The 23,445-nt window shown below is 32.3% G+C and overlaps 2 protein-coding genes and 1 long non-coding RNA gene across 4 annotated transcripts; 2 read left to right on the top strand and 1 right to left on the bottom strand.

Annotated features, from left to right (window-relative positions):
• Positions 1 to 3,962: 3,962 nt before the first annotated feature.
• On the top strand, positions 3,963 to 7,475 carry LOC139839866 (glutathione hydrolase 3-like). The gene is made up of 7 exons (XM_071830066.1): positions 3,963 to 4,110; positions 4,486 to 4,862; positions 4,934 to 5,452; positions 5,607 to 5,842; positions 6,086 to 6,350; positions 6,745 to 6,882; positions 6,991 to 7,475. Exons 1-7 carry the CDS (start codon positions 3,990 to 3,992, stop codon positions 7,258 to 7,260), a joined length of 1,926 nt encoding a protein of 641 aa, XP_071686167.1. The 5' UTR covers positions 3,963 to 3,989; the 3' UTR covers positions 7,261 to 7,475.
• Positions 7,476 to 8,635: 1,160 nt separating this feature from the next.
• Positions 8,636 to 10,499, bottom strand: LOC139904320 (uncharacterized). Of its 2 annotated transcripts, XR_011778731.1 has the most exons (4): positions 10,368 to 10,446; positions 10,146 to 10,216; positions 9,137 to 9,272; positions 8,636 to 8,891 (listed from the first exon to the last, which is right to left on the bottom strand). It is a non-coding gene; the product is annotated as an uncharacterized lncRNA (long non-coding RNA). The 2 variants fall into 2 exon arrangements; XR_011778732.1 differs by lacking the exon at positions 10,146 to 10,216 and having other exon boundaries at positions 10,368 to 10,499.
• Positions 10,500 to 13,379: 2,880 nt separating this feature from the next.
• On the top strand, positions 13,380 to 18,408 carry LOC139904319 (mitochondrial-processing peptidase subunit alpha-like). Its single transcript, XM_071886256.1, has 13 exons — positions 13,380 to 13,558; positions 14,278 to 14,517; positions 14,617 to 14,913; positions 15,770 to 15,937; positions 16,067 to 16,234; positions 16,322 to 16,402; positions 16,559 to 16,625; positions 17,045 to 17,142; positions 17,232 to 17,304; positions 17,435 to 17,505; positions 17,591 to 17,640; positions 17,916 to 18,028; positions 18,131 to 18,408. Exons 1-13 carry the CDS (start codon positions 13,520 to 13,522, stop codon positions 18,175 to 18,177), a joined length of 1,512 nt encoding a protein of 503 aa, XP_071742357.1. The 5' UTR covers positions 13,380 to 13,519; the 3' UTR covers positions 18,178 to 18,408.
• The last annotated feature ends 5,037 nt before the right edge of the window (positions 18,409 to 23,445 follow it).

Here is a 23,445-nt window from a genome sequence, read left to right as displayed (position 1 = left end):
TAAAAGATTTAACGCGGATACGTGTTAAATTATGTCCTTGGTTTCGAGAGCTTTTCAGGTGCAAGACTGCGGGTAATGTGTGGTTGGATCATCATCTCGATTGTCCATTATTTGAAGTGTCTTCAGGAATTTCGAAGGGTTTGATCATAGATTGTAATTGTTAATATACATATGATGTTTTAGGACTTTGAATGATACAAATATTTTTCTGGGTTCCAAGAATCGAATGATGTTCTAGCATAGTTTTGAAGTCAAAGTATAGTTTTGAAAGATGTAAGAGTCCTAAGAGTGATGTCTTCTGTTAAGTCTTGACTTGGATTTCGTTTTGTCGTAATCAAATTTGGATGAGAATGGTTGTTTTGATTTCTATGAAAGAATGTATATTATTGTGAAGGTAGTGAGTATAGTTGATGATTGTTGAATCAGAGTCGAAGAATATAATCATATTAATTGTGAATTTATATATCTCTCGGGTATTACCTACCCGTTAAAAAAATTTCACAAGTAACGTTTTGTATCAGAGAATTTTATTACAATCTTTATGAAAATATATGTACATATATATCTTCTTCAGATGTAATCATGAATTTAATAAGTCAATATAACATTAGACTCATTTGATTTTCGGTTTGAGCTAGAATAAGTAATCTCTAAAACGATTAGGAACCACATATTCTTCACGGAATATTAATGAAGTTATGGATCAATACTTCATTATTTATTCTTATATATATTTCCTTAGTGAATCATGTTGATACTCATTGAACTCTTGCTAACTTCGCAAGATATGAATGTTGTTTCCCAGTAAGCTTCGAGTACATTGAAGATGAAAGTGTAAAATCAAACATATTATTGAATAATACACTTGGTTTATTATAAAACGAAATTCATTGAATTGAAACAGGGATTGTAGTTAACGATGATTAAGTTGCTGACGAAGGACGTACATCATTGCATATTTGTAGTATGAATTTAAACGAGTAGTATCTACCCTTTTTCAATTCATACTTAATAGCTTAGTACGAAAAGATTTATTTTGGTTTCCGAATTCATATATATAAAATATTTATATAAATTCTTCAGAAAAATGAGTTAATACTTCATAACTCGTTGATGCAATATACGCGTTATTGATGATGTCCACGGTGATTCTTGAACTGGTGGAGCTTGTGATATTAAAGTTGCTGACGATTCTAACGATGTTGACATCACTGACTGTGTTGGTGAGGCTAAGGGTACTGCTGATGCTGTTGGTAAAACAAGTCTAGCTTGTACCTTACGCATCATTCTTGTCGGGGTTTCTACTCTTCCTTTTATCATTTCTGTCCACTCATCTGATTTATGGTTAAGGCAGAAATAGGTAATCTCTATGTCTTTAGAGATTACATAATCACCATAGAATGTTTCTCCGATGAAGTTATGAATCAATACTTCATCGTTTGTTGTTGTTGGTACTTCTTGGTATCTATGGTGCGTGTGACGTTGATATCCGAGGTACGGATGGTGATATTGAGGCGTGTGATGCGGATGTGATTGTTGGTGGTCGTAATGATCCTGTTGATGTTGATGATGGTGATAACGTTGATGCTGGTGATGCTGCTGATGGTGTTTGTAACCTTCGTACCGTATTCTCCAAAGCCACTACCCGAGTGCGAAGCTCGTTGACTTCTTCTTTTTGTATATACTAAAATTAGGTTAAGTTTTTCGTTAGTACTACATATTTTTGGATTATGGGCCCCTTAAGATTATGAGTCCTGTGCAAACGCATGTGTTGCACGCTTTGAAATCCGCCCGTGATTATAGTGTAAAGAAATAAAGAAAGAAGCAAAACTGTAGTAACAATTTCATGGAGTTTTCATTTAAGGAGGTTTCTGTGAAGAACAAAGTGGCTGGCCCCACATTTATTCCTTTCTAGAAAAGGTTTTTAGTACCTTATTTTCATTTTTAGACCCTTAGTTTTAATCTCTAGCCCACATTTAGTCCTCTCTATAATTCGTTGGCACACATGTATTCTATTTTATACAGTAAGATTTTTCAATTTTATTCCCTTATTTTCATTTCATTATTAATATTATTAGTAATTAGTATTAGTACTGGAATCTGTTACGGAGTAGATCTTTTATTATTATTATTATTATTATTATTATTATTATTGTTGTTGTTGTTGTTTTGATTGTGTTTTTAATATTGAAAAATAATACTCACATACCCACTACGTACAATTTGAGTAATCTTATAGTACGCACTATCATTAATGTCAATAAAAGTCTTCTATGTAACGATTAGATATTTAATTTAAAGTCATAGATTATCCAATGTATGACAACTAATTTAATTTTGATATTAGTAATATATTTGTAAGTTATTATACAATTGGTCCATGTGGTTTACTTAATATTTTACCTGAAGTCTTTTTAAAAAAAAAAAAATTATACCTGCAGTCTTTTAGGTGAAGCACATAGACCAATAGTATAAATACTCTATATTTTTATATAGTACTGTCAATTTATTGTATTTGTGCGTAGTTAAGAAAATTAATGGCCTACCACTCTACGTCTTATCTTATGTTCGTGATATTTTCAACGGTGACCAATAATGACCGTTCGTCTTATTTGACCATTCGTCTTATTTGACTTTTAAGCAAGTAATCAACAATTATTCATATACCAAGTATTTATTTGATTTTTACCAAGTGATCAGCAATTTATTTATATATATATATATATATATATATATATATATATATATATATATATATATATATATATATATATATATATATATATATATATATATATATATAATGTAGAATAGAACGTATAATTTATACTCCGTGTTTTATTTTATTTTATTTATATTAATATTTAATACTACGTATAATATTAATATTAATATTAATATTAATATTAATATTACAGAGTAATATTTATGTTAATATTTATTATTATTATATAAATATAAATATAAATTTATAATAATAATGATTAATTATTTTATGAACATTTATAATTCAACTACCACTTACCAGTTTACAATTTTACAATAATTAATCAATAACTAATAATTAAATTAAAATAATAATAATGATAAGTAATCAAATAATAATAATAATAATAATAATAATAATAATAATAATAATAATAATAATAATATTATTATTATTATTATTATTATTATTATTATTATTATTATTATTATTATTATTATTATTATTATTATTATTATTATTATTATTATTAGAGACTTAAATTACTCCTATATACTATTAGAGACTCAAAATTTAGTTATTTCCTATATACTATTAGAGACACATAATTTAGTCGTTTTGTATTGCGTAGCGAGTCATCAGCAAACATTGTAGTGTTAATTTTGGCTTATGTTTTTGTCTAAGGACTACTAGGCTTTTTTTTCATTTAGTTACGTATATTTTATGTAAAAGATTTGTACCAAGTTCGATATATGTATTAAAATTATAAATTATTAAAAGAGTGTTTAACGTATATATCGAAACTATATATTGCTACAAACGACTTTATCGTCGCAATTCGAGTCATATCTACTATTAGACAACATTTAAGGAATAGAACGAAATCATTTTCCGCAGCAACGTACGCGGACCATCTATCCGTTTTATAAACTTTTTACAATATGTTTATTTATAAATAATTTGTACCAAATCTCCATGCGTATTGTGATCATTAACTATCAAAATAGTGTTGAACATATATTGTGGAACTATATATTGTTGCAAACGATATACTATTTTTACTACAAGAATAAAGTTCAAGGTATTAAGGTAAGATATTTCCCGCAGTAACGCGTGGGCACTCTATTAACTCGTAATTACTAATATTAACGATTAATATTAATAATTAATAATTAATAATATAATTCATTATTAATATTTGATAATTTAATACGGAGTAGTTAAATATTAACTTCTATATAAAGAAAATTAGTAATCCTCACGCATTCTCTATCTGTGAAAGATGATGGAGAAGACACAGAACATAAAAACTCCATTTTTGAGTAAAACAGAAGATTACAATTATACTAACAACAAATGGATTATATCTCTGTGGTTCATCTTGTCAATCATCTCTCTCACTTGTAAGTTCAACAATATTTATTTATTGTTATTAAAAAATTCCAGTACAAAAATTCACCTGTTTAGTCAACTCATCTCAGCTCAATTTTGACCGCTCATTTCAGATTAATCTAACACACATAAACACAACACACATATACGTCGTTATGAATTACAGATTCACATAATTCGACTTATTATTAAGTTTGACCAATCATTTCTGGTTTATGCGCACGTTGAATTACAAACTTAAAGTTAAGTAAAGTTGACTAAAACTGTCGGATTATGCAATTGATACGAAGATTAAGTAAATTTACTCGATAATTAGATTTAGAATTAGTTAGATTTTGTTTTGTAGTTGAAGAATCAAAATTGATTACAAAGTCATATTTGTTCAGTTTTTGTCGTTACATTCGGAGGTAATCCAAGTTCTAGCTGGTTAGATGGTGGAAGGAAGTTTAGAAAGAGTGTACAATCCGATGATGCGTTACAAACACAGAAAACCGTCACTGGAGTACAAGTTGGTAATGCAGTTGAGTCGTTAGAAGCTGTGGTTGCTGCTGACGATGCACGTTGCTCCGAGATTGGAGTATCGTTCCTTCGAGCAGGCGGTCATGCTGTTGATGCTGCTGTGGCTGTCGCTTTATGTCTTGGAGTCGTGAGTCCGATGTCTAGTGGTGTTGGCGGTGGCGGTTTTATGGTGGTTCGTTCTGTCGATACGTTAAAAACACAAGCGTTTGATTTTAGGGAAACCGCTCCCTTGGCTGCTTCACAGGTTCTTCTTTTTATCCTCTATGTATGGAATAATTATTATTAGTAATTATTAATGTAGTTGTGGTTACACAGAATATGTACGAGAACGATCTAGACTCCAAATATGCAGGAGCGTTGTCAATGGGCGTACCTGCAGAGATAGCCGGTCTTTACGAAGGTTGGTTAACGTACGGGAGACTGCCTTGGAAGTCATTGTTCGGTCCAGCTATTCGGCTTGCGAAAGACGGGTTTACAGTTGCACCTTATCTTGCTAGTAAAATTTCAAGTTATGCAGCTTTGATTAAGAATGATCCTGGTTTGCAACAAGTGTTTGCTCCAAATGGGGAGATTTTAAAAGCTGGGGACATTTGTTATAACCCGAAGCTTAGTTGGAGTTTAGAAGTTATAGCAAACGAAGGACCGAAAGCGTTTTATGATGGCGTTATAGGGGAGAATTTGGTTAAGGATGTTCAAGATGCAGGTGGGATTTTGACAATGGAAGATTTAAGGAATTATAAAGTTGAAGTTACGGATGCAGTTGCAGTCGATACGATGGGGTATACTATTTTAGGGATGCCGCCCCCATCAAGCGGTACCTTGGGGCTAGCTTTGGTATGTCCATTTACCGTTTGACTTTTAAGCAAATTGACTTGTTTTAACTTTTTGCCCTGTTCCTCTTTCAGCCAATTTTTTGGATTTGACGCATTTTAGTGAATGGGTTGAAATTGACCCCTACAAAAATATAACTGCATTTGTGAAAATGCAGATGTCAAACATTTTAGAAAGTTATGAGAGCTCAAATGCTGCAAAAGGATCGTTGGGTTTACACCGTTTTATAGAAAGTTTGAAGCACATGCTTGCTATTCGGATGGATTTGGGTGACCCGGAGTTCGTTAATATAAGCAAGACTGTAGCCGATATGCTTTCACCCTCATTCGCGAAGAACATTCAAAAGCGGATTTTTGACAACACTACTTTCCCTTCTGCATACTACATGCCCAGGTAAACAAATCTTCATATTCGTTGACCTTCATAGTCAAATATAGAGGTGAAAATGGGCGGGTCTGATAACCTGTCAACACAATCCGGCCAGCTTGAGTAATTATTGTCCGGTGAGGCCCCGTGGGCCATACATAAGTTCTTGAGTTTTCCGATTTGATTAGCTAGAGATTAGATAGGACTGAAATCAACCCATATATTAAGTAAAGGGGTTGATTTTTTTTGGTTGTTTGTTAAACTAACTAGGTGGAGCCAACTTCAAGATCATGGTACAAGCCATTTTTGCATAGTGGACGATGATAGAAATGCAGTATCGTTGACAACTACAGTGAATTATGTGTTTGGAAGTGGGGTTTTGTCTCGTTCGACAGGCATTTTGCTAAACAATGAGATGGGTGACTTTTCAGCTCCTACTGAAATATCATCAGATACCCTTCCTCCTTCGCCTTCTAATTTTATCCAACCAAACAAGAGGCCATTATCGTCCATGACTCCAATTATTGTCCTCAAGGTAAATAAAAAAAAAAAAAAAAAACACGTCTTTTGCCCTTTGACTTTTGGTAATCAACTGAGATACTTTTGAGTAGAGATTGGAAAATGGGTGATTCCGGGTTGGGTAACTGGTCAAAACGTGTAAATTTTGGTAAATACGTCAATTTTGTGGGTTCTAGTTTATTCGTTAAACAAAAACCTTTTTGATGACTTTCCATCAGTTTCCTTTAAAGATAGTTTTATATGTGATTCAAAGCAAAAACTTAACTTATCCATTAATAAGTAATGGTTGTAATTTGCAAGAGTTGACTTTTGAAGGTCAGATTACATCTGAACTTGGAAGATAACTGTATAAATTGTAAAGATGTCAATTTATGAAGAATCATTTAAGCTTAAAAGTGTTTGTTGTACAGAATGAACAGTTAGCCGGGGTGATTGGAGGCAGTGGCGGTATGTACATTATTCCAGCAGTTGCACAAGTTTTTATCAACCATTTTATCTTAGGCATGGACCCTTTAAACGCAGTTCAGTCGCCTCGAGTCTACCACAAGGTCTTACTCATTTTCTTGTTACCATCGATCATCGATGTAATTTTTTTTTATTGTACCGCTCTGCTGGCTCATATTCATCGTCCCATTTTGTTCAAATTTGTTGTGCAGTTGATACCAAATGTAGTGCATTATGAAAACTGGACAGTAATTGATGGTGATCATATCGAGCTTTCAGACTTTCGAAAGAGATTCCTCGAGGAAAGAAATCATGTTTTGGAACCACTAGCCGGTGGAGCAGTCTGTCAAGTTATCGTTCAAACGATAAAGAAACAAAGTGAGAATAGAAAAATGATGTATGATCATGAACAACAAGTGTTGAAAGGGATTCTTACTGCGGTAAGCGATCCAAGAAAAGACGGCTTGGCAGCTGCTTGCTGATAATTATCACTCCCTCGTATCCGTTGATATTATCGACGTAAATTGTAGTAGTCGTTAATTGAGGTTATCTGGTTAATACTTGGTTTCCCACTTGGAAAATTTATACAAGTCCAAGAACAATAAAAGAAAAAACAACTCAATCTTCACCAAGCTATGAATGTATTATTTGCTAATTGTGTGTACGATTATAGTGTATCATTGTGTTTTTTTTTTAACAGCTGACGTTTATCATTGTGTTTATATACCATATCATCAAGAGCAAGATTTTCAAAAACCCATATTGAAAGACCGTCATTTTATATACCAGAAATGTTCTTAACTCAACAATACCAAGACCCAAAAAGAATTACTCATTTTATAAGAGTAACAAGTGACTTACCTCCGGTTAATAGTTGCTAAGCAATCATAGCTCCCGAGTGTTGCTCACTTGATCCCACTCTCACCCATATCTTGATAAATACTTAGAAACTTAAAAAAAAAACCCTAAATTTTTTAAAAAAAATATCCCAATTCCACCCAAAAAAGCCCATATTACCAACAAAACCAAAAATCAAGAAATAAGAATATTTTATTTTCATATAATAACCTTTAACCTTTCAAAAGAAAAAAAAAACCTTGGCCCCGACACCTCTGTATGCCATTGTTGGAGAAACGTATATAAATACTAAATTTGTAGCTGATAAACCACATTGTCTCCTTGGCACTAAACATATCGCAGCAGCGAACAAATATAGTGCTGCAAAACAGGAACTACAGCCTTTTCAAACGAATCAGGTACCAAGTTGACATCAGCATCATCCGGTGGATTAACTTTACTCTCATCCTTGGGCAGACCGTAATAAACAACTACTCATACCCAAAAGTAGATATTGGCATCAATAAAAAGGAATAATCTTTGAGTTTCAACAAATAAGCTACCGATACAAAGAAAGGTAAGCTTTATTGGTTGGCTCATGACAGGTGGACATTCCACGTCATATAAACCTTGATCCTGCCAGCAATTTACCCACCCACATAACTGGTGGGGTGTATTCATCTCACGTTCAAGAAATTTGAGCAGAGTAAGTACGTGCGCACCAATAAAATCTAAATCTTCATGAAGTGGATCCCAAAGTAAGGATCTTTATCCATTAAAAAACGTAGAAGGAAAGCAAGTTTTAAAATTAATCTAGGTTAATGTATTATAAGGAAGTTAAGATGAACTTCTCATTAAACTCGATGAGTCGCAATAAAAAAAAAAAAAAAAACTTAACGTCAAAAGAAAATCCTGAATCCAAGAAAAACCGCAAAAAAAAAAAAAAAAAAAAAAAAAAAAAAAAAAAAACAACTTCACAAAAGAAAACTTAAATCAAGAAAGAAAAACGTTTTCTTTTCTAATAACCAACCTTCTTATATAAAAGAAAGAAAATCAAAATCTTGGAAGACGTCTGTGTAAATAATTAAAACATTTAACCTACAGTATTGACTTGTAAACTAGAATATAGTAGAATAATATAATCTTCAAATCAAATCAATTTACTCGTAAATGATTCATAGAAAATATATTGTAAAAGTTACCTGACATTTAGCCAGGTAGACAATGGAACCGTCAGTGCAGGCCAGAAATTTTGTCACCGGAACCAATGCGTATCCTGCAGAATAATGAATAATATAGTACGTTATGCAAATACAATTTCACATTAACATTTTAAAAAAAAAATATCAATACGAAAGTAACTTGTTATTGAAAGTAAAAAAAATCAAATTTTTATAAATCTTTGAGCAACAGCCATATGCAATGTTGGAAGGTCTAGTTGACACTAACAACAAAATTATGTTCTAATGGCTAAAGCAATTTATAATAATTTATAATTCATAACTTGTTATTGAAGGACACCTCGGTTATCAGCAATCTTTAGCATAGCTCAGAGTACTTTCACCACTAGGGGTGAAATATTAAATCCAAGCATATCAACAACTTTATGAGCAGCAGATCAAAGATACCTTTTGAAGCAAACATGGCAGTTTAACATCTGCATAAAACGTGCATATCCATTACTTAAAAAAATATGATGAGAAGACAAAATCCCAAAGTAATCAATCCCTACTTTTCAAAACATCAATGAGCAGCGGTCCAAAGATACCTTTTTGAGGTTATAGTGGCATGAAAAGCAAAAACTCAGTTTAACGTGTGGAGAAAACGTGCGCATACATTATTAGTGAAACTCATGATGTAGAAAAAACTAAATAAAAACAACAGAAAGCAAGCAAGCAATTTAGTATCAGGGCAAAACAAACTGAAACAAGTAAGCGTAAGTCCGTTTTAACAGAACTATATTTACTTAGCCTAGAAGAGACTATTACCGGCATATACATTACGCCAAACAACACGCAAAAAATATAACTACCAGCAAAACAACGATTAATTAACTTGTAGTGATGACAGAACTAGATTAACTTGTAGTGATGACAGAAAGATGAAACACAAATATCAAAACCAGTAAACATGCATAAAATGATCAATTAGAAATCCAGTGTCAGAACCAGACAGCTGGAACACGCTTACAAACAAACAGAAACAAAGAAAAAGATGCAATGATTCCCGAAAAACATATAAAAAAGACAATATACCAGTGATGACTTGGCCTGTCCAAAGACTATAACCTATTACAGAGATTCTCTCGGTTCTTGTGATCGCATCAAAACCATTTTCAAAAATCAACATTAAAATAATGTCATTCCATTAATAAGATTTATCGCAGTATAAAAAAAAAAAAAAAAAATCCTTGAATCTATTTTCGAGACATTAATATAAAACAATTCATAAGAAATAAAGTTACAGTCTTGGCAAAAAATGTTATTTGCTCAAAGAAATACTCATTTTGGTGAAGTAAGAAATGACTTACACTGCATTTGGACTCCAGCAAGTAAATTCTGCAGCATCGAATTGATTTACCACAATCACATCATGATGTGCCTAAAAACAGGAAGCCAAGTTTCCGTCAACCAAAAAATAAATAACAAAAATTAAGATAAAATAACAAAAATTATTTAATGTTTAAGGGTCTATACTCTTGATTTTCTTGAGATCAGATTCAACAGATTTGATTCTCACCAAAGATCCTTACCTGCAAAAAGTCACATATAACAGAACATGGTCACGTGAGTCGGAACTTATCATCAAAAGCAGATTTGATTCTCTCCAAGATGTTGCATAAAGATGAGCTTCTCATCAGCAGCAGTAAGAGCAGTTTAAAGAGTCGTAACTTTAGTCAATTAGTCGGGGATAAAAACCAAAAATAAAAAAATAACCCTAAATTCCAAAAACCCTAATTTCCCAACAAAAAAAAAAATTTAAAAATAAAAAACCGAATCATTTCAGTACAATACAAACACAAAACAAAAGAAACCTAAAATCAATAAGTAAAAATGTTTTCTTTTATTATAACCAAACCTTTTCTATATAAATGAGGAAAAAAAACCTTCGCCGATAATCTTAAGACGCCTATGTATGTATGCCATTGGAGGAACGGTTCTGTTGGCATTAGGGTTAGGGATTTTACATCAAAACGATGATGTGATGATGAAGGGTTTTTAATCCTCTACTGTTTCGAGAGGGATTGATGTTCGAGGATTGTGTATGTATGAACTGTATATACTCGTATAAGTTTTTGTAACATAACGGTCGTTTTAGACGTTGCGTTAGTCATACGCAGTCAAACTACGCGGAAATAATAATAATCATAAGGGAATTTGCTAATTGTGCTGCATGATAAACACCATTCATAAAAGTAAATATTTCTTTAAATTAATTAAAAAACATTTAATGAATACAAAACTTTTTAAAATTAAATGTGTATTGGATGTAAAAAAATTTTAAAAAAGTAAATTTTATGATCAATTAATGCTTTTATCATATGCCACCATGACACATTTTAGCATAACCCATTGTAATATTATATTATTATATTATTTATAATTATAACTATAATTATTATAATTAATAATTAATAAAATTAATAATTAAAAATTAATATAATAATAATAATAATAATAATAATAATAATAATAATAATAATAACAACAACAAAAATAATAATTAGGATTTTAATAAAGATACCCATTAGAGTTATCATTAACACACTTTAATATATTATACATGACATTTATTTGTCACTTTCAACATGATAGTTATTTAATAGTACAATACATTAAAACATTTTGACGACAGTTTATGGGTTGTTGTTAGTAAAATTCTTAATATTTATTATTAATAATAATAACATTAATTATTATTATTAAGTCAACTTTCAAAAAATAATATAATAATAAAAGTTTTTCTAATGTTAACTCATAAGACTCTCTTTAAAAGACTAACTTCTAACTAATCTCAACTAGTTTAGACAATTTTGTTTAAAGTTAAAGCTACTAAATAGTTTTATATTTTTACTTTTGTTCAAATGTATTCGATATACCAGAAAATACTAGTATTGTATACTATGTACTTTTAAAAAATGTATTAATGTAAACCAAATTAACCTGCTAACCTGCTAAATAAGGTATTAGCTAACTTGCTAAATAAGGTATTGTATGCTTTACCTGTTTCGAACACAATATTCGAATACAATTTCTTCTGAACGGAATGTAACATGTTCGAACACAGTGTATTTTTTGGGACATGTCATAATTTTAAGTGTTCGAACACCATACATTGTATTTGAACGATTTGACATTCGAAGCGAGTATATGCGTGACTTTTTAAAAGAAAAAGTACGCCGTTGGTACCTATGGTTTGTTCACTTTTTCATAACAACACCTAAACTTTAAATTTTGTGTCATTGGTACTTGTGGTTTCAATTAGTTACATGGCTAGTATTCATGCCTAATGGACGTCAGCACTCAAACGTCAAGCCCTCACATGTGCAACGCATGTGAGGGTAATTTCGTCCGATCCAACATTTTTTGTATTCCATAACGTAACTTTTTGAACAAGGTGGGTGTTACATACTAGCTACTACGATGATCCCAAGTCGTTTCTCCAAGTGTTTGCACTACAGTTTTCAGGAGTTTGATTTCTTTGTCCCGCTTTGAAATCTCTTCCTATTTTGCTCGTAATTCTTCCATGTGCAGTTTAAAAACCTATGCATCAAGAAAAGAATATAAAGTGAAGGTAACTGTAAACGGGTTTTGGTCAATTGTTGCTGTATTTGATTGATAACGGGTCATAATGCTAATATGGGTTAAATGGGATAATAAAATTGGTCAAACTTGTATTCAACTGTTTTTTACTATCTTATAGCATCTGACTAAAAAGTACAGTAAATTATTGCATCAGTTTATAAAATTTGGTATTGCTGGAGATTTTTCTTTTACTCCCTGCCTTTTTGGCTTGTGTAGCTTTATAATATTGATGTTCGAAAAATACACTAAATATCTAAAGAATCCAAAAACAAAGGATCAAAACAAGTTGGTCAGTTCGTGCAACATGGCTCAACCCGTTTTTGCGGAACCCATCTTGAATCGTTACCCCACTCACCTATATTGTCATTCCCAGTTGAAATTCATAACTGAAATAGATATTGTCTGATGGAATCAACGTGCACAAAGTCATCTAAACTCATGTAGGGTCGAAATAAAAACTTAATCATCTCTTGTACTCGTGATTCAGCCATTTATATGGAATGAAATGTTGGATCAGACGAAATTACCCTCACACGCGTTGCACATGTAAGGGCTTGACGTTTGAGTGATGACGTCCGTTAGGCTGAATACTAACCACGTAACTAACTGAAACCACAGGTACCAATGACACAAATTTTAAAGTTCAGGTGTTGTGACGAAAAACGGAACAAATCACAGGTACCAACGGCGTAATTTTTTTTTAAAAAAAAAAAAAAAAAGTGTATATGATGATTTTTTTTTTTTTTTTTTTTTTTTTGTGATCTCAGCGAATTTCTCAAACTAAAAGGGCTATAATAATAAATGAAAATATCGAATTGATGTTATTGAGTTGGGCTACGCACACGCCTAGACTATTCAACTAAAAGCCCATAAACGAAAGATGTCCAAGCCCATATCTGACTCGTGCGAAGGAATGGAAATATTATTCTCACACGTGGGAACATCCTTCGGTTGATCGTTTTCACCTCTCGAAACCCCCAAAATTCGTCGCGCAATCACCTCCTAATTTGCTTCCGCAGCAATCAGAAGTGAAACAATCGATTGAAACCAATCTGTGTTTCTCGATTTTACTTTACTTATTTTATTTAATATATTTGTCATGTATCGCGCTGCATCTTCTAGATTCAGAACCCTAAAGGTATGTAATGTTCATTGATCTTATCATCTCCTGAGTATTAAACAATTCAATTCTTGAAGTAACTGTTATTATTGCCGTATTTCGATATTCTTAAGTTTTATATTTATATTTTTATGCTGCCGATTAATCCTATTAGCGACATCTTAGGGTGTTAGATCTGATCGTGATGTCCTTTATTAGCTATATGCATTTGCATTTGTGTATGCATTTGTGTCGATTAAATATAAGAACCAGGAATCATAATTTATAAATTCTCTGTTTTTTAAAAGACATAAGCTTGTGAATCCTATAAACTTTATGTATCTCAATGTATTCTTACACTAATAGAGTGTTAAATTTTTTATATCTTTTACAGCACAATGTTGTACACGTATCACTACAGTTTTGATGCACAAATGACATATTGATCGTTGTATTTTATTTTGTGTACGTGTACTATAATAGACTAGGAATCTGACCTACAATCTACATGAATGCATGATTTGACATATTGATGTGTTTATGTAATTTTTTTAGTAAATGGATTATGAGACCTGTCAATGCTTGTGATATATATTAATGTTATATTATGTTACAACAAAGAGCTTTGCCTGTATTTTAAATAGAACTCCTAATATATATACACAAACCAACCAATGCTTCTACATAGTAAAAAAAAAAAAAAAAAAAAAAAAAAAACATAATTGTCACATAGTCTGCTGACATTAGATGTGCAATAGGGTCATGCAGGTAACAAGACACTTACCAGGTTTTCAAGTTCAAGTGCCGTAGCTGCCAAGTCATCATCAAAGGGACTCTTCAGTTGGTTTACCGGAGGAAGTGCATCAAGCTCTCCTCCTTTGGACTTTCCCCTTATTGGTTATGAATTACCACCTTCTTTACCTGATCATGTTGAACAAGGAACAACAAAGATAACAACTCTTTCAAATGGAGTTAAAATTGCTTCAGAAAGTTCATCTGTAAGTCAGCTTTTTTGAAAGATAGATTCCTTTTATTTTTTTGTTATTTGCCAGTACTATAAGCCTTACACATCTCACTGATCATAATTGTTTTTGTAGAACCCTGCAGCTTCTATTGGGTTGTATATAAATAGTGGCTCGATCTACGAAACACCGGCCACATTTGGGGCTACACACATTCTAGAACGTATGGCCTTTAAAAGCACAACCAATCGAAGCCACTTGCGGCTTGTGCGGGAAGTGGAGGCAATTGGTGGCAATGTGACGTCTTCTGCTTCTAGGGAGCAAATGGGATACACTTTTGATGCCCTAAAGACGTATGTTCCTCAAATGGTAGAGCTACTTGTTGACTCTCTAAGAAATCAAGCTTTCTTGGATTGGGAAATTAAAGAACAGGTGCACTCATCCTTTCACTTTTTTTTATTGCTAGTGCTACTATTGGTACGTAGGTACATTGATAACTAGAATTAGGATAAATGGATACAATATGTACGTGTAGGCCGTCCAGGTGACTAAGTGTCTGGTTTTGCTATAGCCTATATGTAAATATACGAGCTACATAGTATATTAAATATAAATATATTTACATATATTGCTATATACTAATATATATCTGTATGTGTGTATATTCTCACACAAACATATACACTCTTGCTGGATGTCTCTCTGGAAGAAGTCTCTGTCTACATCTTACCTCTCCTATACCCTGCCTTTGGTGGGACTGGGAATTGTTGATTTTGTTGTCGTGGTTTTGCTACTATGACTTTGTTTTGCCTTTTGCATTATTTTGATTTATTAAAATTATCACATCTATAGTTTCTATTAAAATTGTAAAATGATGATGTCATAATAAAGCTATTTTCCTTCATTAAAAAAAATCAAAAATAAAAAGAAAAAATTTGAGAGCCTCTTGATGATGTCATTAACACTAATTAATTAAATTAATAAAATTTATTATTATTATTATTATTTATTTTTATTTTTATTATAATAATTATAATTTATATTATTAATATTTAAATATAGATTCTCTTTACGAAATTAATTACATTACATGTGTATGCGAAAATACATGTCTCTATATATTTGTAAAAACAATGACAAGTTTATTAGTCGAACGGGTCATTAAAATAAATAAATTTAGTATTTACATTCACTCAATACCTAAAACATGTTATTAAATTGCTTCGTTTAAACAAACCCGTGATTTCACGGGTCATTTCACTAGTTCTTTTAAAAAAACTTTGTGCAGATTGAGAAAGTGAAGGCTGAGATTGGTGAATATGCCAACAATCCTGAGGCTTTGCTGTTAGAATCAATTCATTCAGCTGGATATGCTGGTCCGCTTGGGAATCCTCTTCTTGCCTCTGAAGGCTTACTCAACAGAATTAACAGCACTGTTCTGGAGGAGTTTGTTTCTGTGAGTCTCGTATCATAAAACCTTTATCTTTTTATATGTTTCAAATATATATTCCGTTCTTATTTTGCTTCTTCTCACAAAAAAAAAAAAAAAAAAAAAAAAAAAAAAAACCTTGCTTGAAAATATTAGGCAAACTATACTGCTCCTCGAATGGTCCTTGCTGCATCAGGAGTTGAGCACGAGGAACTATTGAAATATGCAGAGCCTCTTCTCTCTGATTTGCCAGGTGGCGCTCACGTTGAGGAACCTAAATCAGTGTATGTTGGTGGTGATCATCGTGTTATGGCTGATACAGGGGTCTGTTTCTTAAAATAAACTCCACAGTTATTGTTCCTTATTTTCTTGCCATCCTGATGAGTTGACCAAGTTCCTTTCTATTTTTAGAAAACTAGTTTTGCTCTTGCGTTCGAACTTCCTGGTGGCTGGCTTAAATTGAAGGAAGCCATGACCTTGACAGTTCTTCAGGTAGCCTTTATTATAGCTTCTAATGTTCTCTTTAACTTATGTAATAGAGTTTAGCAAATGACATTCTTATAGTTCATGTGAGATGCACCAAGTTCTTTGAACTTTAGGGGATTTTAACTGAAAGGTAAAAATTAACTTTTTCTTTTTTACTCACAGATGCTAATGGGAGGTGGTGGATCTTTTTCAGCTGGTGGTCCTGGAAAAGGGATGTACTCACGACTTTGTAAGTTGCTTGACACACATATATCTTGATACTACGATCATGAAATAGAACTAATTGCATGTGCATATAATAATTATTACTTCATATATTTGTGAAGTGGAACTAATCGCTTGTGCATGTGAGATATAGTGCAATATCAAAATTTGAGAGTGAATGGATGTGAAATTTGAAAATAGTTTATGCCAAGTTTTGCTTACAGATCTTTAATTATGGTTATCACATATCAAGTACATAGAGCAGATTTGAAATCCATACATGATATGTGATAAGCAGTATGCATATTAGATATGTTGTGATTGGGATATATTATTGTGCTTTCTTGTCCAGTTTTGTTTACAATCTTTAGTTATCTTACTTGATTATAACTCTGCTCACACGCTCACATCATTATGACTTTTATGGATTATTGTTGTGCGTAGATCTTAGAGTCTTGAATGAATATCCCGAGATTCAGTCGTTTTCGGCGTTCAACTCAATCTACAATCACACTGCTATATTTGGAATCCAAGCTACCACAGTAAGACATCAAGTTATCAGTTATTTTATTCATATATATAAGTTCTTTACATTTCACTAATAACATGCTGATGCTAATCTTTGTTGCAGAGTTCTGGTTTTGCTTCAAAAGCTATTGATATAGCAGCGAAAGAACTCATTGCAGTTGCCACTAATGGAGAAGGTAACCTCAGGGGCATATTTTACTACTTTTATTTTGGAGTCATGCTAATGTTCTTATGTTTTATATTAAATTTGGTCTCTTAAGTGCTATCATCCAAAATTATCATTTACTGATATACCTGTTCTTACAGTAACTCAGAAACAGCTGGACCGTGCCAAGCAGTCGACCAAGTCTGCTATTTTGATGAACCTTGAGTCAAGGGTATGTAGTTTTACCATTGTGATTCACTAGTCATTAATCCATTACGTTCATGCTTAGTATGCTTCTGGCTGATCATTGTATACAGATGGTTGCTTCAGAAGATATAGGCAGACAAGTACTGACATACGGAGAAAGGTAAAGCTTTTGTAACGCCCATCAGAGGTGGCAATCGTGACCCAAATATGTATCACTGGGTTAGTTGAGTATGAAAGAATGACCGGTCTAAAAAGGAAACGGGCCAAACGTCGCTCAATTTTTTTTTTTTTTCAAATCACAGCCCGTTTTCGTTCTATCTAAGCAATAGATTTTTTTTTTTACTGTATCTTTTCTAATCATGTTTGATTTGCTACTTGTTTTTCTAAAAGTTGGAAGTTTCTAACATCTGTCATCCCCCTTCTAATCTGTACTAGGAAACCTGTCGAGCATTTTCTTAAAGCTATCGATGAAGTATCAGCCAATGACATCACTTCCATAGCCAAAAAGCTTCTTTCTTCCCCTCTCACCATGGCTTCTCATGGAGATGGTAATTTTCCACTCTAAACACTCAGTTCACATGCTATAACTTACTGTGTTGTTCAATTCTGATTTTTTTTTTTTTCTATACAATTTACCCTCCTTTTGCCAGTTATAAACGTACCGACATACGACTCCGTCAACCGCAAATTCAGTTAGTGGTGAGACTACATGAAAGTGCCAAATTGGGTACTCTTTTTATTTCTTCATCTTGTGAATCTTTTGAGGTAGTGCAGTTGATAACCATGGATAATAAGGACATGCTTATGCCCTTTGCCTGTAAAACGAATAATTTAAGCCAATCCCTCGACAACCATAAGTTTTTAAGGCTTGATATGTATTATCTGTAATTTTGATAAAATTTTGATTTGGCTCTGCCAATGGACTTGATACCATGATCAAAATAACACATGTATTTACTGAAATTATTTGTGGGTTCTGATCAGCCCGTCATTTATTTGGTTCTTACAAGCCCGAAGTATAGTGACTGTCAGTAATGGTTAGAACAAAAAACTTGGACAGTGACTGTCTTACAAATGCATGAGTTCTGGATAGTGATATGTTATATAGGGTTGAATTCTTCAGAATTGGTGAGTATCAACTAATAACTATATCAAATAAAGGGGTAAAATCATCAAATATTTAGACTGAATAAATAGAATAGACAGGAGAAAGTCCATAATTAGATGGACCTAACACGTTTACTTGGTGATTATGAGTCGAACCCAACTTACTCACCCTTCCAAAGTCTTTAGCTAACTTGTAAGAAAACCCTAAACACTTGCGCTTATCTTCCTTCGTCGATCTCTGTTCATATTGTTTCGTTTGTTTATTCTGGTAAGGAAATAGAGATGTTCATATAGTAATGACTTTGGTCGTCTGATGTTGATTTTTTAGACAGTGGGATTATTTAATGATTAAAATTCCTCTTTTTGTGATTTTTATTTGAGCCTTATATGTATGTGTGTGTTGCCTTAAATGTTGGTTTATATTATCATTTAATATATCTAATGAACTAGTGAGTTGGATTTATACTTGTATAAGGTAAAGATGCACATCTTTTGTGGGATGGGTTTATTGGAAGTGCTGGATGGGTTTGATTAGGTTTTATTGTAGATAATCAATCTAACAAATTCTGCCATACAAGTATACAACCTATCGATGATGTTGGTGTACGGAGTATTTAAAATATAGTTTTAATTTGTAATGTATACAGTTTTTTATTTAAACAGTTATAAGGTATTTTGACACGTAATTCATTAGAGCTTATATAAACTTGAGCTTATGTTTTAATAAACTCCGGATCATCTTTGTTTGGTATTAGATAAATAGAGTTTATGAAAATATAAGTTCTAATAAACAAATAAGCCCATTCCAAGTAGCTTTTAGAAAATGTTAGAGCTTATAATATGTATACAATTACTACAAAGCCGTTCATGTAATTATTATTATTGTCCTCTTTGATCAATTTATAATAATAAACTTTAGTTTCAGTTACATCAACAAACGCTTATGAATAATAATAAGCTCACACTTCTAATTTTAGAAAATAGCTCTGCTCTAGCTATAAGCTTCAGCTATAATAACTAGTTCGTTCAAAAGTTGTAATGTCTCTCAAAAACATTTAGGTCATATTTTGGGAGTTCTTCACGTTCAAACATGTGAATATAAGTCAGAAGCTTGAAAAAATATGGCGTCAAAAACTTGAAAGCGTGAAAATATATGGTGTCATAAGTTTTAAGTGTCGTTAACTTTTTAACACATTTAAGTGTCACTCAATTTTTTATTCCGACGTTTTTAAGTAATACTTAAAAACTTTGTGACACTTGTAGATGTTAAAAACATACCAAGTTATCTATGGTTTAAAACATAAAAAATAATGAAAATATAAAAAATGATAAAGAGTATATTTTTTTTAGTGTTTTCTCTTGAAAACATACATAATTGAGGTTTATTCTCGACAACGCATAGTTAAAGTAGGGTGTTTATATAGCCCTTTTCAATTGCACGTTATAATATTGTAATACATGTATATATTATATTAAGATTTGGTAAGAATAATAATAATGACTATTTAATACATTATGCCTCTAAAAATTATACAGTAAATGTGTTTGCATTGACGGTAAGGATTTGAATTTAATATAATGGACGAGTTCCATTCCAAACATGCATTAAAATTCAAATCATGAATGTTTTATTTTTTTTAAACGCAAACTCACACACTTTACACGAATATTTATAATAATTTACGAAATATGTCCACAACAAAACTTGAACCCTCAACCTCTTGGTTAAAAGGGCTACCACGATACCGCCATGTCAATGTCCTTTGCTAAATTATGAATGTGTTGCATTTATAAATATTAGGAGTTTGCAATTAGACGCGTGACTAATAATATGTGGTATGTGATTCAAGGAATTTATACAAGAATAGGTATGTATATATATATATATATATATATATATATATATATATATATATATATATATATATATATATATATATATATATATATATATATATATATATATATATATATATATATAGTGGTAGGATCAAGAGGGAAGTAACCAATCGGGGGGAAGTGGGGGGAAGCAAAAACTTTTATTTTTTTTTTCGTTTTTTGAAAAAACTTTTTTCACGAACATTATAGATGAGATGAAAATATGAACATTTAGTAGAGACACTTTGTGATAAATGTTTTTATTTTGGCGGGAAAACGCTCGAAGAAGTAATATATAACAATTATCGTGTTTTTCGAGCGTATGTTGAGGTTTTAGATATTAGGGTTTGGATATTAGGGTTTAGATATTAGGGTTTATAAGGTTTAGATATTAGGGTTTAGAAATTTAGGGTTTAGGGTTTAGATTTAGGATTTAGATTTAGGATTTAGATTGAGTTTTTAACACGAACGGTTTAGAGTTTAGGGTTTAGGGTTTGGTGTTTTGGGTTTATGGAATAAACCCAAAACACTAAACCCTAAACTCTAAATCGGGCTAAATTTTACTTCACAAAACATGGAAAAAAAACGTTAACATTCTTCACGAACAATATTATCTTGAATGTTATTTTTGTCGATCGTTTTTTCGCCAAAATAATAACATTCATCCAATGTTGTAAATCTCCTTATTTCTCCCCGAGATCTCGTTTTTAGAAGGCATCCGAGACGAGATGTCCATCTCTCGAGATTTCCCGATCAACGAGGTCAAACTTGGTCAAAGCCACGATTTCTCGAATTTTCTTGCTCATTTCTCGATTTTTTTTCTTAAAATCTCGTAATTTCTCGGATTTTCTCATTCATTTACGGGATTTTCTTGTAAAATCATGTAAAAATGTATATGACTATACATATACTTATAGATGGGCAAAAAAACCGGATCCAGATCCGATCCGGTGACCCGATCCGGAACCGGATCCAAGCAAAACCGGACACAGCAAAAACCGGATCCGGATCCGAGATCCGATCCGGTTCCACCCGGATCCAGTTTTTCAAGAAAACCGGATTTTTTCCGGATATAAACCGGATTTTATCCGATCCGGTTTGGATCCGGATCCGGATCCGATCCGGTTTTTCAAATTTTTTTTTTTTTTTTTTTTTTTTTTTTTTTTGGCAGTTTCAGCCTTTTTTTTGCAGTTTTTTTAGTTTTTTTTTTTACCATTTTAACCCCACAAAGTCCATTATAAATACATGGTAATGCCTTGGTTGAAAATGTACCAACAAACATTCTCATATTTATTATGGACTACAACCGCGATATAGCAATGTAAGTCGTTCTACCTTAAGACGTGACGCCTTTAAATTATGGAAAAAAGCTAAAACTGAAATAATTGAAGGTTTTCGAACATATAAACATAGGGTTTCTATAACTTGTGATGTTTGGAGCGCACCACATGGAACGGCAAATTCTTATTTAGCCGTTACCGCTCATTGGTCGACAATCAAACCCAATTGCTGACCAACCCGGATCATCTTCTCGAAGGAGCCGAGACCTCAAAATAAGTCTTTTTAACTTGGTACGTGAAGACGCTTCCAAACGAGCACGAACATCGGCACCCACAAGCGAGTTGGGAAATTATAAGATGGCAAACTTTGCACTAAACATGAGTGAAGAACAATTTAACAACCTTGACATTTTAAAGTGTTTTTATTGTTCGAATAAAAGTGCTTTTATTTTTATTATTGTATCGTTCGAATAAAAGTGTTATTTATATAATTGTATTGTTCGAATATTGTTATTTATATTATCTATTGTGTTGAGCACTTGAGCGTTATAACTTTTCTTTATACCGATTATATTATTGTTGTCAAACGTTAAAAAAAATAGAACCGGTAAAAATATAATTCGCAAAATCGAATCCTAGTCCAAGAAAAATCCGAAAAAATCCGATCGAGATCCGAAAAAGAACCGGTTCCGGAAAAAAATCCGAAAAAAATCCGACGCCGAGAACCGGAACCGGATCCGGAACCGGTTCCGAAAAATCCGGACAAAAAAATCCGGTTTTTTTTTTGTCCGAATCCGGTTTTTTATCCGATTTGTGCATCTATACATATACTTATTTATATATATAAATTTATACCAAAAAAACTAAAAAGTCAACGTAAGTCAACGTCCGAGATCTCCCCTAGATTTTTCCAAGATGCCGAGATCTCCTCAAAAATGTCCAAACGAGATCTCCCCGAGATCCGAGTTCTCCAACCTTGCATTCATCACGAAGTGTCTTTTCTAAATGTTCTTATTTTCATCCAATCTATAATGTTCGTGAACAAAGTTTTTTCAAAAAACGAATTTTTTTTTTTTTGCTTCCCCCCGCTTTCCCCCGATTGGTTACTTCCCCATTGATCCTGCCTATATATATATATATATATATATATCAGAGTGATCAAATGAGAACTTTTTTGTGTGAGAACCCTGAGAACTCAAAAATACATTGAAATTCGAGCAAAAAAGGAAAATTCGAGCAAAAAAGGAAAATTCGAGCAAAAAAGGAGAAATTCGAGCAAAAATGGGACACGGGCGAACAAAAAAAAACCAATTCGAGCAAAAAATAGGACAAGGGCTAACAAAAAAAGGCGGGTGAACAATTTTGTGTTCTACATTTTTGATAGTCGAACAAAAAAATGTAGAACACACGGGTAGTCGAACAAAAATGTGTTCTACATTTTGAAATTCGAACAAAAAAAAAATTGCTCGACTATAATTTTTTTTGTTCGTCCGTGTTTTTGATTTTTGCTCGAATTTCTTTGTTTTTCCCTCTCCCGTGCATCTTTTTTGCTCGACTTTCAGTGTATTTGGAGTGTTTTTGGAGTTCCTAAGTTCTCACACTAGAAAAATTCTCACTGGATATTCTCCCTATATATATATATAACCAAAAGTTCAAACGAGAACCATAAAAAATGCAAGAACTGCGAGAACTTTTGATTT

Source organism: Rutidosis leptorrhynchoides, chromosome 4 (genome assembly GCF_046630445.1).
Source record: "Rutidosis leptorrhynchoides isolate AG116_Rl617_1_P2 chromosome 4, CSIRO_AGI_Rlap_v1, whole genome shotgun sequence".
Classification (NCBI taxonomy): domain Eukaryota; kingdom Viridiplantae; phylum Streptophyta; class Magnoliopsida; order Asterales; family Asteraceae; genus Rutidosis; species Rutidosis leptorrhynchoides.
This window is presented reverse-complemented; position numbering and strand designations above follow the sequence as displayed.

What these genes read in the sequence shown, in the direction of transcription:
- LOC139904319 (XM_071886256.1), top strand. Translation starts at nt 13,520, where the DNA reads ATGTATCGCGCTGCATCTTCTAGATTCAGAACCCTAAAG. An exon ending in AGTTGCCACTAATGGAGAAG is followed by an intron (nt 17,305 to 17,434) that starts GTAACCTCAGGG and finishes CTGTTCTTACAG; the next exon opens with TAACTCAGAAACAGCTGGAC. An exon ending in CATGGCTTCTCATGGAGATG is followed by an intron (nt 18,029 to 18,130) that starts GTAATTTTCCAC and finishes TCCTTTTGCCAG; the next exon opens with TTATAAACGTACCGACATAC.
- LOC139839866 (XM_071830066.1), top strand. Translation starts at nt 3,990, where the DNA reads ATGATGGAGAAGACACAGAACATAAAAACTCCATTTTTGAGTAAAACA. An exon ending in CTCCCTTGGCTGCTTCACAG is followed by an intron (nt 4,863 to 4,933) that starts GTTCTTCTTTTT and finishes GTGGTTACACAG; the next exon opens with AATATGTACGAGAACGATCT. An exon ending in CGCCTCGAGTCTACCACAAG is followed by an intron (nt 6,883 to 6,990) that starts GTCTTACTCATT and finishes TTTGTTGTGCAG; the next exon opens with TTGATACCAAATGTAGTGCA.